Below are 17,209 nucleotides of genomic sequence, written 5' to 3' on the forward strand. Positions count from 1 at the left end.
CGCACAGGCATGCCCGCTTTCCCCCGCGCCAAAGGCCGCTGGAAACGGGGACCCAGGAAACCCTGAGAGCCCCCGCCCAGGCTCCGCTCCGGAGAGACTCAGCCCGCAGCCGCCCTCGGCAGCCCGCGAAATGACAGCTGGCACACTGGCACAGGGTGCGCTCATCCTGCTGGGATCTCGCTTTAGAGCGAAAGGCAGGAGGACGCAGGAGGCTGGGGGAAAATAATAAACGAACGACACAAGGCAGGAGTCCAATAAAACTATGTTTATAAATAAAAACAAGGAGATTGGTGTTGTTTTTATAAAACCCAGCGGGTAGGGCAGGTCAAGGGGTGAGCAGTGGCCAAGGAGGCTGCTGGGGACAGTCTGACTCCAGCGGGAAGAGGGGAAGGAGAAGCTTCAGGGAGTCAGGGAGATGAACTGATGGCATGTGAGAGCTGGCAGAGGGGCTGCAGGGGCACTGCAGACTCCCAAGGAGCAAAATACATTTCAACTCCATCGTATAAAAACCGTGAACACAAGAAAGACCAAAGGAAGCAATGCTATGGAGGAAGCCACGGCGTGGCAGGAGGAGAGGGCGCCGGGGCGCCAGCACCAACAGCAGCAGGGTCGAGCTTGTCCATACCGTACCGTGCTTGGCCCTGGGCATGGGGAAAGGGCTGCCCCAGCCCCAGGCACGTCTCCGAGTACCCAGAAGTGGAAGAAAGGCAGGGAGCACTGGAGCAAACAGACTCAACTGTCCCAGCACGTCTGTGGGCACTGAGCCCAGAGGCCATGGTTCAGGCTCCAGTCTCGTCCCTGGAGGGCTTGTGTGGCCCCCAGGCACCATTCACAGCCCAGAGGGAGCCAGGCTGTCCCGGAGGTTTGTCCTCCCAGCAGCCAGGCCAGCAGCACCAGGCAGAGGAGGACACAGACTTAGGCCCTTCAGAGGACAAATACAAGGGAACCTCCACGTTGCTCCAACGCATGAAAGTGAACCAGTTGTGTCCCACCCTCGCCTTCTAACTCCGTCCAGGCCCTTGAAGGTACCACATAGCTGAGCAGCAGCGCGACAGCAGGAGGGAGAAGGCCACAGCTGCCACCACCAGCCCCAGGCATGGGACAGACCCTACAAACAGGACAGGCAGCAGCACATTGCAGGCAGGAGGGCAAAGAGCAGGATGGAAGGAGCAAAGCTCTGCCCTTAAATCCCCCCAAAGTACCCCAGGGTAGGTGTAGGGCACTGAGTCACGCAAGAGACTGTGCACAGGCACTCACCACCACTCTGGGCTGGATGCAGAGGTACCGCCCCAGCCCCAAGGCCTGGCCAAGGTGAAGGAGGGTCCTGCCATGGGGGCAGTGTCAGGCTCGGACCTAGCCCAATATGTGGGCAAGAGAAGGGAGGCAAGAGGGAAGTGGCAGCATCTCTCCACTCCCTGGAGGCACTGAAGCCCTGGAACATTCATGCATTAGCCAAAAGGCAACTACAACGGGATTTAAAATACATATATAAGGCTGGTCCCTGCTCCCCCTCTCAGGGCTGTGGGAAGGGCAGGGCATCTTCCACGAGGGGGAGGAAAGAAGCCATCTTCAGCGCCATGCGTGCCCAGCGCCCCTGGAGCTCCGTGTCCTGCTGTCGGGCCACGCCACGCTCCAGCTCTCCCCCCCACGGGCGGCAGGCTCAGAGAAAGTCAAACACCCCGTAATTCTTTGCTGCTTGATAGAAGAAACACAAAAGGGTGAAAAGAAAGAAGAGATGTTTAGGGTGGAAGGACTGAGGCAGCAGTGACACACGGGCAAGCAGCACAGGGTGCTGGGACGGATGCGGATTAATGGGGTTAGAAAGAGGATGGCAGGAGGGAATTACCATCAGCAATACACAAGTCTGGTGGCGGGATGGGCTGACAGCACCCAGCAGGCCTGCCAGGCCTGTCCACCCAGCTCGAGGAGGGATTAGAATCAAGGTTTAGTTCCATTTATTTTTTTTTTCCCTTTTTTCTTTTCGTTATCAAGACAAAAAAAAAAGAAACAAAAAAAACCCCCCAAAAAACAAGGGGTGAAGCCAGGGCTGGTCCTAGGAAACAAACGACAGGGATAGAAGGGGGAAGGAGGGACAGCAGACAGACAGGGGATGGGCGCTTCACATTACATCCACAAAGAACTCACTGGGGTTGCCCATGGCCATTCGGAAGGACTGTCTACTGGCTGTCAGTTCGGGGGGCACAGAGGCCAGGTCACGGCCCGGCGGCGCCCCGGGGGGCCCCATGGCTGACGGCGGTGGAGGCATCAGCAACATGGGGGGGCTGAAGAGAGGGGGGAGGCCGGGAGGCCCATACGACTGCTGGCTGTGGTGGCTGCGGATGCTGTGAGCCAGGGAGTGCTGGCTGCGCTGGCTGTGCTGGCTGGCTGGCACCGAGCGCTCGCTGGCTGCACGCTCGCGCCGCATGCTGCTCCTCGTGGGGTGGTCCGACCCGCTCCCACTGCCGCCCGACTTCGACTCCCCAGTCTTCTCTCTCTCCTTCCTCCTCTCGCTGCCACTGCGATTGGAACCGCTGCTCCGGCTCCCTGCAAAGCACACGAGGCAAGGTTAGGTGCCAGCTCGGACAAGTCAGGAAGAACGGATGCTCCTCCAGCCAAGGGAGGATTGCAGCACGCTCTGGCACAGCCAGGCGCCAGCACAGTCTGTGCTCTCAGTCTCCTTTCAGCAGCAAGTCCCATGACCCTTCCAACATGGCTTTTGCCCTGGCTTCCCCCACATAGGGCTTTGCCTAAGCAGCCTTTTCCTGCTGCTTCCCTGTGCTGAACGGGACACCTGCCCACCTGCAGGCATATTTTAGTCCTTTTGACTCACCTTCACTGTGCTGGCTGCCTGCACTGCCCCCTCCATAGCTGTAGCCTGGGTCAGGGAAGCCGGGATGGGGGTTGTATGGATGAGGCGGTGGATACTGATATGGGAAGGCCATAGGCCAGGGTGCAGCTCCTGGGTGGGGGAGTGGAGCCAAAGTGTCCTGATCAGAGGCACCGCTGGAGCCATCATGATCATGAAGAGACAGATTAGCCATGTCTGCAAGAAAGCAGAGAACAGGGGTTAATCCAAGCAGAAAAACAACCACGTGTGGTGAAGCAGCTTTCCGTCCAGTCTTGCTGATGGGATATGCAAGGAGACACAAGAAGTTGGCACTCTCTCTGCTAGTCAATGCCACCATTTGTGCTTCCTGGCTGAACAACTGCCAGGCTGTGGGAGTCCAAACTGCCACTCTAATATAGAGACCAGCTTGGTGGAAAAGGACCACATCAGGGCTACAGCTCACCCTGCCAATTCATTCCCCCATCCCTCTTATCTGACCAGAACCCAGTTGCCTGAGCACCAACCCCTTGCCAGCACTGAAATTCAGAGGCTGGAGACAGTAAATACTAAGACTCTGCTATGACTGCCCAGGAGAAAAGATCACATAGTAGGTGACTCTGTCAATGCTGCTTCCAACTTCACTACCTCAGCAGCAGGACAAGGAAGCTGGGATATTCTTCGTTGCTCCCTTAACAGGGTCTGTAGAACAAGGGGCCCAGCCTGATGGCAATGGCTGTAGGTGTGTCCCTATGGTGTCAACAGGGCTCTGCAGGACCACTACCCCTCCATCCACTCCCTCCCACCCACGCCAAGAGCCATACTTCCACAGAGGTCCCCGAAGATGTAATAGCACTGCTCCGAGAAGGTGATCTTGTTCACAGTGTGTCGGATGTAGCCAGCCTTCAGCAGATTGCTGGCATATTTGCGGGACTCACGGCGGTCTGTAAAGCCCTCCACATGGTGATAGAGCCAATCTACCACATCCGAACCTGCCACCAAATACAGAGTTAAATTTGGCAAGAGAGAGCAAGACGGTGGCCCTTGAGGCAAGTGAGCCACACTGGAGAAAAGACGAAGTGGGCCAAAAGGTTCAATTTGTGACTCTTGGCTAGTCAACAGTTTGTTTATGGTGACAAAGATGCTCCCTTTGACATCTGCTTAAAATGGGCCACCCACTCCCCAGTCCCTGCCTCTGCTGCAGGCAGCACAGTCTCTTACCAATGAAGGCATTGGGGATGGTGATCTTCAGCCACATGCGGTCACGCACCTCAAGGCCTGACTCTGGTGAGGCCATGGCTTTCACAATGGTCGCCATGTCACTGTGGATGGACAGGTGAAAGTCATCGAGGCCTGTGGTGTGGATGAAGGAAGGGAGGCAGAGGTGAGAGAGGGCAGAAGATTCAAGAGGGCCAGTGGAAGCATCACACACAGGAGGAATGGGCCAGGGAACAATACATCGCAGACAGCCTCAGGGTACATGCTGTGTAACCCCCCTTCCAGCCTTCCCATGTCATCCTTCACATGTCAGCCATCTCCTCTTGGGCAAAGCCCGGGCAAGAGTCACATACTTAAAACAAACTCCTGGCTTGTTGCCTCACCCAAGCTCTCCAGACCCTTGCTTCAGGGGTCTATATACCAAATCACCCCAAACCTTCAGAAAGCAACCGAGAGCCCTGTGCTCAGCAGGACCCTGCCCCACCACAAGGCTCTTTGCACCCAGCTGCCTCCTCCATCCTGCTCTATCTGCTGTCTGGAAGGAGCTCTCAATTGCTCCAGGTACATGCTGAATCCACCTGGCCCCACATTCTCAGCCACTAACCCCTGACTGGTCTGAGCCTTTCCTCTGCACCTGCCACAGCTCCTCATTGCACCCAGGCTCCTCTACTCTCCTCACACAGAAGGCTGAAAAACATGATATTAATTCTCCCAGGCAGAACTCCCACTGATCCAAGTGCCAGCCTGGCGAGAGCTGCCTCCCTCCCAGTCCCTTGGCAGGGCAGATCTGGCCCACCCCAGCTGTCCCCAGGCAGATGTATTGCTCCCTTCACAGCACAGTGAAGGTGAGGAGGCCGTGCAGCGGGTGCAGCACGGAGGCACAAGAACTTACGTTCAGTCTCTGGGATGGAGCTGGTGATGGAGGAGCTGGTGGAAGTGATTGTGCTCATGGATGGACTCATACCGTACGCTGGGTAGGTGCCAGTCATCGCTGCCGTGTGAGACACCCAGGCTGCCGGGTCAATGGGCCGGATGGGCTCACCTGCATTGAAGAAAGAGTCAGTCAGCAGCTGTAAGAAACTATCACCTCATCAAAAAAACCTCTGGGGAGGGACAGGGACTCAGCATAGCCCATTCCATCCCCAGGATTTGCCGGGACTCACCCGGATCGGAGCATGGAGAGTCTGGCCCAGCCCAGATCCGCTGGGGAGCAACTGGGAGAGAAAGAAGAGAGGGAGGGTCAGCAGGAGAGGTGCAGAGGGAGAGATCCCCCTATCGCTTAAGGGGGGTTTCTCTTTCCTCTGGCGCCCCGAGCAAGTGACCTCCCTGCCCCAGTGAAACGCGTCCCCAGCGTGATGTGGGAAGAAGGGCTGGGCTTATGGGCATTTTGGCCTGGGAATAGGGCATAGCAGCCTCCTAAAAGGAGAGCTGAAACTCTATCAAACCCCAATTCAGTGCCCCATGGAGTCACACACACAGGGGAGGAACAAGACAACAACCAAGTAAGTGCTTAAGGCAGGGCTCTCACATGAGCTGGGCACCAGTGCTAAGGGTGGGTCAGCTATCCACTTACTCCTGGGTAACGAGAAGCAGCCCCGCGGACTGGGGTCCCAGCACTTGGCCACTGTCAGGGTGATGGGCCTGCAACAAAAAGGTGAGACTTAGAACCAGAGCACAGTAGCACAAACCCCTGCATGATGGATGGATGCTGTGTGCCAGCTCTCTCCTGGGAGACAGGGAGAAGCTGCCAGTAAAGTGACCTTGCTTCCCTCCAGCTATGGGTTTCCCTAGCGACATGAACAAAATGATGTGACCCTGCTGAGGGTTGCTAATGACCCAAACAGAATCAGAGAATCACAGCACAGTTTGTTTTAAAGGACCTTTAAAAGTTATCTAGTCCAACTGCCCTGCAATGAGCAGCGACACGGCATCCCCACAAAAAAACGGGCACAGACCCCAATTCCTTTGGCTGCAATTCTTGCTTTGGGCATGAAAACCCAGGAATCAAAGCAACACCAAAACCCTAAGTTCTGAGCTTCTGCAGAGGCACTGGCAGAGGTGGCTGGAAGACACAACTCACACACCCCAAGCAAACACTGTGCAGATGTCCCTGGATGGAAGGAACAATCCAGGTACTCACCCCGGCTTGTGCACAATCTCCCTCAGCACCCGCACAGCATCATCGTTGCTCATGTTCTCAAAGTTGATGTCATTTACCTGCAAACAACACAAAGAGGTGAGTCCCAGAGATGTGACCAGAGGCTGAGCTCCCCACTCAGCTCAGCAGTGACTCAGCTTCCCTCTTCCAAGCACAGCTTCCTGGGTTTAGCCTGCCAAAGTTCTCAAGGAGGCTTCTGGGTCTTTTCTTGCTGCTTTCCCGGGCCCAAAGATGGAGATATGTGGGTGTGAAGTACCTGCAAGAGCATGTCTCCTGGCTCAATCCTGCCATCAGCTGCCACAGCGCCGCCCTTCATGATAGAGCCAATGTAAATGCCTCCATCCCCACGCTCATTGCTCTGTCCCACAATAGAAATGCCCAGAAAGTTGTATTTCTCTGCAGGGATGGAAAGAGAAAAAAGTAAGTCACCCCAAAGCAGCAGGCACAAGCAGCCCTAACCTCAGAAAAACCACATACTAATGATGGTGATCTGCACCCCTGTCCCAGAGAGATGTCCTGGGACACACAAACTCTTGAGAAACTGTTGCTACAAGAGAAGCCAATCTTCTACAGAATCCATCTCCTCACTCCTCCCCCATGTGTTCTCCTTGCCCCCTCCCCAGTTCCCTCTCCGCGACCCAGTCTCGCTCTGGAAGAACTGCAGGCTCCATGCACACCTCCCACTCACCCATATTCAGCGTGACCGTGATGATGTTCAGGGACATGGTGGAGTCTGTGATGCTGCTGAAGGACGATGACTGCAACGTAAGTGAAACATGAGATGTCCTCCCGTGCCTCAGTAACATTCCCAGCCCTAGCTTCCTCCACTTGTCCTTTCCTTCCTGCCCCTCCTTGTGGCACCACAGCCACCACCCACAACTCCAGTCTTATGCTGGGAGCTTTGCAGAGCCAGAGAACATCAGCCATGACCCTTATGACCTCTCTACAGCCAGGACAAGACCTGTGGTCCCAGCTCTTGAAGCTACATTGGCTTGGAAAAGGTTCACACCACTTTTTGAAGTCTCAGCACTTGGACACCTGTCTGAAGCCGTGCCCACAGCAAAAACAGCTGAATCCCCGAGAGCCCACCCTGACCGGCACTGCCCTCCCCAGGATACCCAGCCCCTCCCTGGGTACCCGCTCAATGCGTGGAGCCTTCTGTTTCCGCCGGCGTCGCTTGTGCCTCCTCATAAGACGGGAAGCACTGCTTTGCTCTGTTGAACTGCTAAACCTGCAGGCAAAAGCAAGAGTCAGCTCTTCTGCTGCCACGGTGGTGGCTCTGGCAGCAAGAGAGCCATGGAAATGGCACAGGGAATAGAGGACTGCAGGGGAGAACATGCACATGGGGGAAAGACAATGGCAGAGGGGGCTGCTAGGTGAGACAGAAGCAGATCTGAGCACAGGATTACTGTGCCCTGCAAAGGCATCTCTCTGTTCTGGGAGTCAGGGGGAAGTTAGTGTTTCCCCAAGATGCAAGCTCTCCTACCTGCTGGTAGAGTCATCTTCATCTGAGTCGAAGAAGCTGGTGGTTTCCAGCTCACTGCTCATGAGTGTGGAGGAGCTCTCGTAGCCACCCAGGTCTCGACGCCGCTCTCCCTTCACTGTCCCATTCACCCTGGGTGCTGTGAAAAGACAAGACTCAGTGGGCTTGAGACAAACCCTTCCCCTATGCAGGGCTCATGGCAACCTCCTCAGAACAAATCTGGCCATCAGTCAATCCCGTCTAGTGCCAGCTAACTCCCAGTCTACCCTGGGATCAGATCCATCTTCTATGAGATACCTCTTCTACCACTACAGGGTGGTGAAGAGGCTGATGGGCCAGCAGGAACAATGCTGCTAAACTTGTGGAAGACTTGTAACTTCTCCTTGGTAGAGCAAGAAGCAGCATGAGTGGCAAAGCTAAAGCACATTCTACTTCTCAGCTAAGAAGACAGAGGCACAAGTGTCTCCTGCTCTTGAGGCCTCTACAGGAGATATCTCCTTTGACCCCAAAGAGTCCAACACCAAGCTCTGATGTAACACAGGTGTTAGCTCCTGCCTCCAGTGTGAGGCTACGGCCCTTCTAAAAGCCATAGAATAGGCCTTCTAAGCTGGGAAGGTTCTGCAGAGCAGAGAAAGCTGCCCCAAGTCTGGAGCTAGTGCTGCCACCATGCCCCAGCCATGCCCTGCAGAGTTCTCACCATGTTACTGACACTCACCATGCTCAGGCCCATCTGTCCGACGAGGTCGTTCCCTTTGCGACGACACCACCGAGTCTGTCTCTGTCTCATTGTCCAAGTTTTCCCGACTCCCCCCAGTGTTAGGGCTGTGATGAGATAAAACCAACAAATATGTGCAACAGGGAACAACTTGACAAGGCTCTCTCTACCTCTGTCCTGACCAACACAAGGTTCCAGCCATCAGCTGTCTCCTTCTTGAGGGACAGGAACAACCACAGCGCATCTACGAGTGCAGGGCAAAGGACTGGGGATGCTGAAAATTCCCTGCACTATTTTCAGCATGCCCATGTTTGTTGAGTAATGCAGCTCCACTTCAAATCTGCTCCCAGCCCCACTCTCCTCCCCTCTTGCTGGCTGTCATCCCCGACAATTTGGGTAAGAGTGTCCCAGCCTGGTCTGGGATACTGGTCTCGATTACAGCAAACCCACCGTGTGTCTCTTAGAAACCAGAACAGATGTCCACGTAACTTACTGGAAAGAGGGGGGCCTGGAGTCTCCAATTCCTCCTGTGCGCTCCATGGACGGTGGCAGCTCTGTCTGGTTGTCGGCACAGACCGAGCCAGCATCTGAATGGGAACCCTCTGCAGACACCAGCTGGAGGGACAAGAGACAGAAAAGGAAACTGAGAAAACATTTATAAGAGTGGCCAAAGGAGCTGGCCAAAAGCCTGCCTGGCCCAGGATCTCATCTTTGGCAGTTGACAACAGCAGATGCCCAAGAGCAGGTATGGAACGGGCCAAGCATGTAGCAACATTCCCCCTCAAGGCCTTCCCAGACACTAGCTATTTGTGGCTCAGGAATTCCCAACCCAGCAGTGAAGCCCGGGTGGGTGACAGCCGTGCTTGGACACTCTGACATCCCCTGCACACCCACATCACACACTCAGGTAGCCTTTAGCACACATCCTGCAGCAGCGACTGAAGTCCCCGAGTTGTCACACTGGAAAAGGCAGTTAAAGTCATTCCTTTCCTCAGTTCTAGCAGTCTCTACATTTCTACCATCAAGCTGTGGGACCCAGCAGGACTTTCACCTTCTCAGCCTTTGTAAGCTGGGGGTAACAGAGCTCAGGGCCAAGGCTGGCTTTGAAATACACTCTTGAAACAGGCTCTTTCTCAGCTTCCATACTTTCATACTTTGCAAACTTTCAGGCTGTGTTCAGCTTATTGGCTTGAGCACAACCTCCGGCCAATCTCTGGGATGCTCAACAGATTCCCCAGTGCAGAAATTCAAGAAAGGGTTAAACCCCAGAGACTCTTTATACCAGACATTCTGTGGGGCAGCCCAGGCACACCAACATCTGTGATTCTGGCTCTATAATAAACCACCAATTTCAGGGCTCAGGGAATGAGCTGGAGCCTCTCCCAGGAGCTATGGGCTCGCCAGTGGAATGAAACAGAGGACAGCCCAAATGAGCTATTCCCCAATATTGCTCCCTGTCCAGGTTTGCACTCTCTCTTACTTTCAAGCTGTAATGTACTGGGCTAATCCCAATAGGGCCAAGCAAGAAAGCAACAAAGAGCCTCTTCCTAGACAGAAGCATTCAGGGACCTCCACAGCAGAGGTGACAGGGCCCAGAAAGGATCTAACAGAGGTTAGGGATGCCCACTGTTGCTCAGAACAGAAGAAACATGAAACATAGGCTGGAAAGAAGCTGATAGCTGCTGTGCAAACCATAATACCCAGTGTAAATGCAGAGGCAGCACTACTGCTTGCTGGTGAGGGAACCACACTGCATGGAGCCAGAAGCAGATGCCAACTCATATGCTGGAGGCACAGCCCATTTATACAGGTCTTGAGTGCTTCCCCGCATCACTGATGAAAGAGTTGTGCCCTGCCCACCTTCAGGAGCTGGGGAAGCCCTGGTAAGGTGGAAATGGTCCCCACAGATCAGAGTAGAAGATAAGAGACATGTACTGCCAGAGACATTGGTAACAGAGACAGGGATGCAGCTGGGACAAGGAAGACGGAGCAGCCTTGAAAAAGCCGGAGCCAAGGCAGCAGACAGGGCAGAGAGCAGCCTCAGGTGTCGAAAGCTGCAGAGCCCGTCCCACAAGCCCCAGGACAAGCCCAACGGCTCCTGCTCTCACAACTGTCTAACCAGCTCTTGTCTCATGCTCAGGTCAGCTTCTATCCCTCCAGCAAGCCCCACACACATGCCTGGCTCTGCTCCTGGCACCTTCCTGGTGACTTGTCTTCCCAGGACACATCCCCCTCCCTGAGGGCCACATCCCTGCTCTGGCAGCCACTGCCCGGGAGCACAGGATAGAAGAGATGCTGGAAGTGGCCAGCATTGCCTAGGGAAAAGTCATGTAACACTCTATGCTTGAAAATCTCAAGGCAACATCAAGCAAATAGATCTGGGCAGAGGGAACTAGCCACAGGCAGCTGTCAAACAGCAGTGAGGAGAGCTGAGGGGGTGTTTCCAAGCAGGCAGGATTGATGCTATCTTCCTCTAACACTCCCAAGAGTGGGATTTCCTTCCAGGAAGGTTTTGATAACCATCCTGCACTTTTCCTGCCTCTTTACACTGCCAGGAAATACTCACTTGGATTCAAGCCCCCGTCTTTCCCTGACGCTAAAATTAGTACTGAATTCCTAAAATAGCTACATCCCAGCCTGTCTGTCAGAAGCAGCAATGTGCTCCCCTCTCAGCCCCCAAACCACCCATGGACTAGGAGACTCTCAGCAGAGGTAGAAAAAGGGATCATCAGGTGCACAAAGGCCTCTGGGACTGCCATTACCCTTCATGCACAAGAGCTGGTAGTGATGCTCACTCTGGGCACAAGTTCCCTGCAAGGATGCCCAGCAGAGCAACAGCACGGTGGTCACACCAGACAGACCCACATCAGATCTGTGGCACTCACACTGAACAACCAGAGAGCCCCTACAAGGAGAGCCAGCAGCTGCATGGATGCACGGATCACAAGGAAAAGCACACAGGTGAAAAAGGAGCACTGGAATGGGTTTAGAGACTCTGGGACTCCCCATAGGGCAGGTGAAAGCAAAAAGCAGCTGGAAAGGGCGAGGTGGGAAGACATCTTGGGGCAGATGCAGCAGCAACGGGATGGATGCAGAGGAATGTGTGATGGCCAAGAGCCGGACACAGGCTGTTTTCCGAAGGGCCTGGATAACCGCTAGAGGGAGGACGGCAAGCGTCCGGCCCCGGCTCTTTGTGTGGGAGCCCAGCACAGCCTTTCCTCCCTGCTCCAGACTGCACCCAGCTCCCCTGGCTGGAATCTCAGAGGCAGCCGTGTCGGCAGTGGGGCACCTGCCCACCCCTGTCACTGTTTGGTGTAGGGATAGAAGCAGAATTAGGTCTGACCTAGCCTGATTTGCTGAGGATTTTTACTGTTTTAGAGTCTGTTTAGGGGCCTCTGGAAAAAGGCACTTGAATATTTGCTCTGCTCTTGGTGTAGATCCACACCCCCATCAGAACAAACTGCAGCTCAGAAGAGGGAAAACTGGATGATGGGCTGTGGAGACTTTCCCCCCACTAATGGAGGGTCCCTGTGAGGACAGAGGGAAGCATGCAGGCAGGGAGCAGAGCATGTGCATGGCATGGTACTGAGGGAAAAGCTTGTCCTGCAGCTGCCCAGGCAGTACCTTTAGTCTTCAGGGCAGTCAAATCCAGTCCGCTTCACCAGCACTAAAGTCACTTAAGCCCTTTGCGCCAGTCACTGGAGCGGGACTTTCCTTGGAAAGCTGACCCTGCCATAGGGGCACAGGGGTTATGCTGTGGACAGGCCACGACCACGATCTCTGCCAGGCATCAGTTACTGTGAGCTCTTCATACAGGTATCCCACATCTTCCCCGGTACAGGGGACCCAGCATCACAGAGCCCCCTCTCCAGCTGAGGGACTGGAGTGTGGGGATCCAGCTCATCAGCTTTGTGAGCAGCCAGCACACCAACGGTACAGAGCAGTCCCTGTGCCTTACTTGGCACTACACAACCGAACGGTGTTTTTCAGAGAGGGTACAAACAGGCTGAGAAATACCGAAGCAAGGGGCTTGCTTACCCATGACACCACCCGGCCGTTGAAGCAGGGAAGCTTGGCATTGTCATCCGAGATCTCTTCTTTCACCACCCTGCAGAGGGGAGAAGAGGCAGTCAGAGCTGGGTTCAGGACTTCAAAGGAAAAGGAGACTTCCCCAGATGGGTACTTGCACACAACAACAGGCAACCCAGGCTTGGGGATGGAGCAGGAGAGGACTAGCAGCTCTCTCCTGCTGCCAGGCCACAGGTTGCTTTGCCCACAGCCATGACTGGCAGCCTGGAGAGAAGCCAAAGGCAGAACAGCCTTTCTATGTGCATGCATCTGTTTCATCCTCCACTTCACATTCTAATCAGTAAAATCAAAATTCAGTTGTATATAATAGAATCATAGAATCATTTAAGTTGGAAAAGACCTTTAAGATCATTAAGTCCAACCATTACCCCAGCACTGCCAAGGCCACCACCAATCCATGTCCCCAAGTGCCACATCTACATGACTTTTAAATACCTCCAGGGATGGTGACTCCACCACTCCCCTGGGCAGCCTGTTCCAGTGCTTGACAACCCTTTTGGTTGGTGAAGAAATGTGCCTAATGTTCTATCTAAACCTCCCCTGGCACAACTTGAGGCCGTTTCCTCTTGTCCTGTTGCTTCCTATTTGGGAGAAGAGACCAATCCCCACCTGGCTCCAACCTCCTTTCAGGGAGTTGTAAAGAGTGAGAAGGTCCCCCGAGTCTCCTTTTCTCCAGGCTAGACACCACCAGCTCCTTCAGCTGCTCCTCACAGGACTTGTGCTCCAGACCCTTCCCCAGTTCTGTTGCCCTTTCCTGGACATGCTCCAGCACCTCAATGTCTGTCTTGTAGTGAGGGGCCCAAAACTGAACACAGGCTTTGAGGTGTGACCTCACCAGTCCCAAGTACAGGGGACAGTCACTGCCCTGGTCCTGATGGCCACACTATTGCTGACACAAGGCAGGATGCCACTGACTTTCTTGGCCACCTGAGTACACACACGTGGGCTCATGGTCAGCCACTGTCAACCAGCATCCCAAGGTCCTTCCCCACCAGGCAGCTTTCCAGGCTGCCTTCCCCCAGCCTGCAGAGCTGTGTGGCGTTGTTCTGACCCAGGTTGTGCAGGATCCAGCACTTGGCTTTGTCAAGCCTCATACAGCTGGCCTTGACCCGTTGATCCAGACTGTCCAGATCTCTCTGCAGAGCCTTCCTACCCTCCAGCACATCAACACTCCTACCTAACTTAGTCATCTGTGAACTGAGTGTGCCCTCGATCCCCATGACCAGATCATTGATAAAGATATTAAACAGGACTGGCCCCAGTACTGAGCCCTGGGGAACAGCACTGTGAGCAGCCAATGGATGTAGCTCCACTCCCCACAACTCCCTGGGCCCACCCCCCCAGTTTTCTACCCAGGGAACTGTGCACTTGTCCAAGCCAAGAGCAGCCAGTTTCTCCTGGAGAATACTGTGGGAAGTAGCGTCAAAGGCTTTACTGAAGTCCAGGTAGATAACATCCACAGCCTTTCCTTCCTCCACTAATCGTGCCACCTTGTCACAGGAGATCAGGTTGGTCAAGCAGGACCTGCCTTTCCTAAACCCATGCTAGGTGGGTCTGATTGCCTGGCTGTTCTGTACATGTCCCATGATGGCACTCTAGATAATCTGCCCCATGACCTTCCCCGGCTCTGAGGTCAGGCTGATAGGCCTGTAGTTCCCTGGTTTCTCTTCCTCACCCTTCTTGTAGATGGGCATCGTATTTGCCAACTTCCAATCACCTGGGACTTCCCTGGTTGACCAGGACTGCTGGTAAATGACAGAGTGACTCAGTGAGCACTTCCACCAGCTCCCTCAGTATCCTTGGGTGGATCCCATCTGACCCCATAGACTTTTGTATGTCTAAGTGGCATTGCAGGTTTCTGATCATTTCCTCTTGGATTACATGGGCTTCATTCTGCTCCCTGTCCCTGTCTACCAGCTCAGGGGGCTGGACATCCTGAGAACAGCTGATCTTGCTATTAAACACAGAGGCAAAGAAGACATTAAGTACCCCAGCCATTTCCTCATCCTTTGTCACTATTTCCCCCCACAGCCAATAAAGGATGGACATTCTCCTTAGCCCTCCTTTTGTTGCTGATATTATTTGTAAAAACATTTTAATTGTCTTTTACAGGAGTAGCCAGGTAAGTTCTAGTTGGGCATTGGCCCTTCTAGCTCTCCCTGCATGCCCTCACAAGATCCTTGTAGCACTCCTGAGTTGCCTCCCCCTTTTTCCAAAGGTAAAATACTCTTTTTTTCTCCTGATTTGAGCCAAAGCTCCCTGCTCAGCCAGGCCAGTCTTCTTCCCCACTGGCTTGTCTTTCAGCACATAGGGACAGCCTGTTCCTGCATCTTTTGGTTTTCCTTCTTGAAGAATGTCCAGCCTTCCTGGGCTGCTTTGCCCTTCAGAACTGCCTCTCAAGTGACTCTATCAACCAAGTCCCTAATCAGGCCAAAGTCTGCCCTCTGCAAGTCCGAGGTGGCAGTTCTGCTGATCCCCCTCCTTACTTCTCTGAGAATCAAAAACTCTTGTCATGTTGTGATTGGTGTGCACAAGGTGGCCTCCAGCCATCACATCATCCACCAGTTCTTCTCTGTTCACTAACAACAGGTCCAGTGGGTGCCTTCCCCAGCTGGCTCCCTCATCTGCTGTATCAGGAAGTTCTTCCACACACTCCAGCAACCTCCCAGACTGTTTCTGCTGTACTGTATTTCCAGCAGACATATTTCCACCAGTTTGCTTAATTCTAAAGAAATACATAATTTAAGCCTCTTTATAATGATCTGAAAGAATCACAAACTATGCCAGAGATTTCTAATAGATGAAAGTGAAATACATTAAACATGCTGCCTACCAAATGATACTGTTGCTTTTTAATTACGTACATAATATTTCAACATCACTTCAAGCTTTGCAGTTGTGCCATAATGTCATGTCCCTGCATTACACAAACAGCTACATTATTATCAGCCTTCACAGTGAAACACTAACTTTTTTTTTTCCACAAGAGTAAAAAAAAAAAAAAAAAAAAAAAAAAAAAAAATCAGTTTTCCAAGGAAAGTAAGTTTATTTTTTTTTTATTTTAAATATCACTGGACCCCTAAATACTTTTTCCACAGAGAATCTGCAATCAAAACAACTTGTGAATTCAGAAGATTCAATTACTATCTTTGATAAATCAAATACCAAAATAGGCTTTAACAAGCTAATTTCCTTTTCTACTTAATGACAACATTTTAAGCACTCTCATTTAATACAAAGATATATTAAAATTAGTTTGTGATACTATGTTCCCCTTTCTAAGCTATATCTAGGGTAGCTTGACACATACTGAGCTTAAAATACATAGTAACTAAATAGTGATTAAATTATGGGGGGGAGGGGGGAATCCAACATAAAAAGAACAAAGTAAAGAATGTGAAACCAAGAGAAATTATGTATTAATACTATGTTCCCCTTTTTAAGCTATATCTAGGGTAGCTTGACACATACTGAGCTTAAAATACATAGTAACTAATAGTGATTAAATTATGGGGGGGAGGGGGGAATCCAACATAAAAAGAACAAAGTAAAGAATGTGAAACCAAGAGAAATTATGTATTAAAAGTAAGTAGATTATAAGTATCTAACACTACTCAGAAGTGGAATCCTATCAACAGCTCTGAAGGGTCCCCAAGCCAGTCCCCAACTCACGGAGAATCGAAGAGGATGCAAAGGTGGGACACGGAGCTGTGACCCATTGGCCCAGAGTGCTATCAAGTCGCAGCACACTGGAGTTTGGAGAAACAGGTACTCTGGGCTCCTGGCTGTGCTCCCTGGTGTGCCAACAGCTGCCCCAACCGTCCCCAAAAACAGGACGCAAGGCTTGCCAACACTCACAAGGCATCAGCAAAAGGCAAATGAACTGGAAGCCTAAACCCGAGGAGCAGGCTCGCTCCACCCTGCCAGCCCCACTGGTTGCGCTGGTGTCACACACGCTCAGCAAAGGGCTGTCCCACAGGGTGAAAGGCAGCACGTCGACAGCCCTTTGCTGGCAGCTGGCACTCACCATCCCTGACAAAACTGGAGAGCCAGCAAAGGGACTGCACAAAGGCTACCCATCCCCAGAAGGCACAGATGAGGAGGTCACGGTTTGAGCAGTCTAATCCACTCCCAGGATGTGTGTTAATTCCTCTTGCACAGATGGAGAAGCAGGAAAAGCAGGAAAGGAGCAGTGATGATGGATGAAAACCCAGCTAGCTTAATGCTTCTTCAGCATGTTCTGTGCCAGCCTCTGCCCAAAGCCCCTGCAGCCCAGATGAATGCCAAACACAGGCAGTCCCCCTGGGACCCACCCTCTTTGGTGCCCACACCAGCCCTTTCCAATGCAGGCAAGTTGTCGTCTTCTCACTTCCAAGTGCGTGCACACACAAACCCTGCCCTGGCTGCACTAGCAACCATTCATACTGTCGCCAGCAGCCTGGACTGCATCCAATTCCTAGAGAGAACTTCAGGCAGAGCCAATGTTCAGTGCTACATGCTGCCTGATCAGGGACACAGAGCCCTGCCTGTGGGTGAAAGGACAGGGTGATACATTTGCTCGGTCAAGGTGACCAACCTCTCGGCACAAGTCAACTATTCCACTTTCAGTGGGGACAGAGGAAACCAACCCCAAGACCCGCCCATTCAGCCTCAGCTGCAATGCCTGATGAAGAACAAGCTCCCTCTGTCCTGAGAGCTGGTCCCTCCTCACTCTTATTACCC

At 53.0% G+C, this 17,209-nt stretch overlaps 1 protein-coding gene across 2 annotated transcripts; it reads right to left on the reverse strand.

Moving 5' to 3' along the window:
• Positions 1–250: 250 nt before the first annotated feature.
• DVL3 (dishevelled segment polarity protein 3) lies at positions 251–16,301 on the reverse strand. Of its 2 annotated transcripts, XM_017726985.1 has the most exons (16): positions 16,160–16,301; positions 12,437–12,506; positions 8,892–9,013; positions 8,399–8,505; positions 7,687–7,822; positions 7,338–7,431; positions 6,889–6,958; positions 6,457–6,596; positions 6,183–6,259; positions 5,616–5,683; positions 5,206–5,256; positions 4,935–5,084; positions 4,046–4,177; positions 3,649–3,816; positions 2,831–3,043; positions 251–2,544 (listed from the first exon to the last, which is right to left on the reverse strand). In XM_017726985.1, exons 1-16 carry the CDS (start codon positions 16,204–16,206, stop codon positions 2,120–2,122), a joined length of 2,070 nt encoding a protein of 689 aa, XP_017582474.1. In that variant the 5' UTR covers positions 16,207–16,301; the 3' UTR covers positions 251–2,119. The 2 variants fall into 2 exon arrangements, with proteins under 2 accessions (XP_017582474.1, XP_008642751.2); XM_008644529.2 differs by lacking the exon at positions 5,206–5,256 and having other exon boundaries at positions 16,160–16,300.
• Positions 16,302–17,209: the final 908 nt, after the last annotated feature.

Source organism: Corvus brachyrhynchos, unplaced genomic scaffold, assembly GCF_000691975.1.
Source record: "Corvus brachyrhynchos isolate BGI_N302 unplaced genomic scaffold, ASM69197v1 scaffold162, whole genome shotgun sequence".
NCBI classification, from domain to species: Eukaryota; Metazoa; Chordata; class Aves; order Passeriformes; family Corvidae; genus Corvus; species Corvus brachyrhynchos.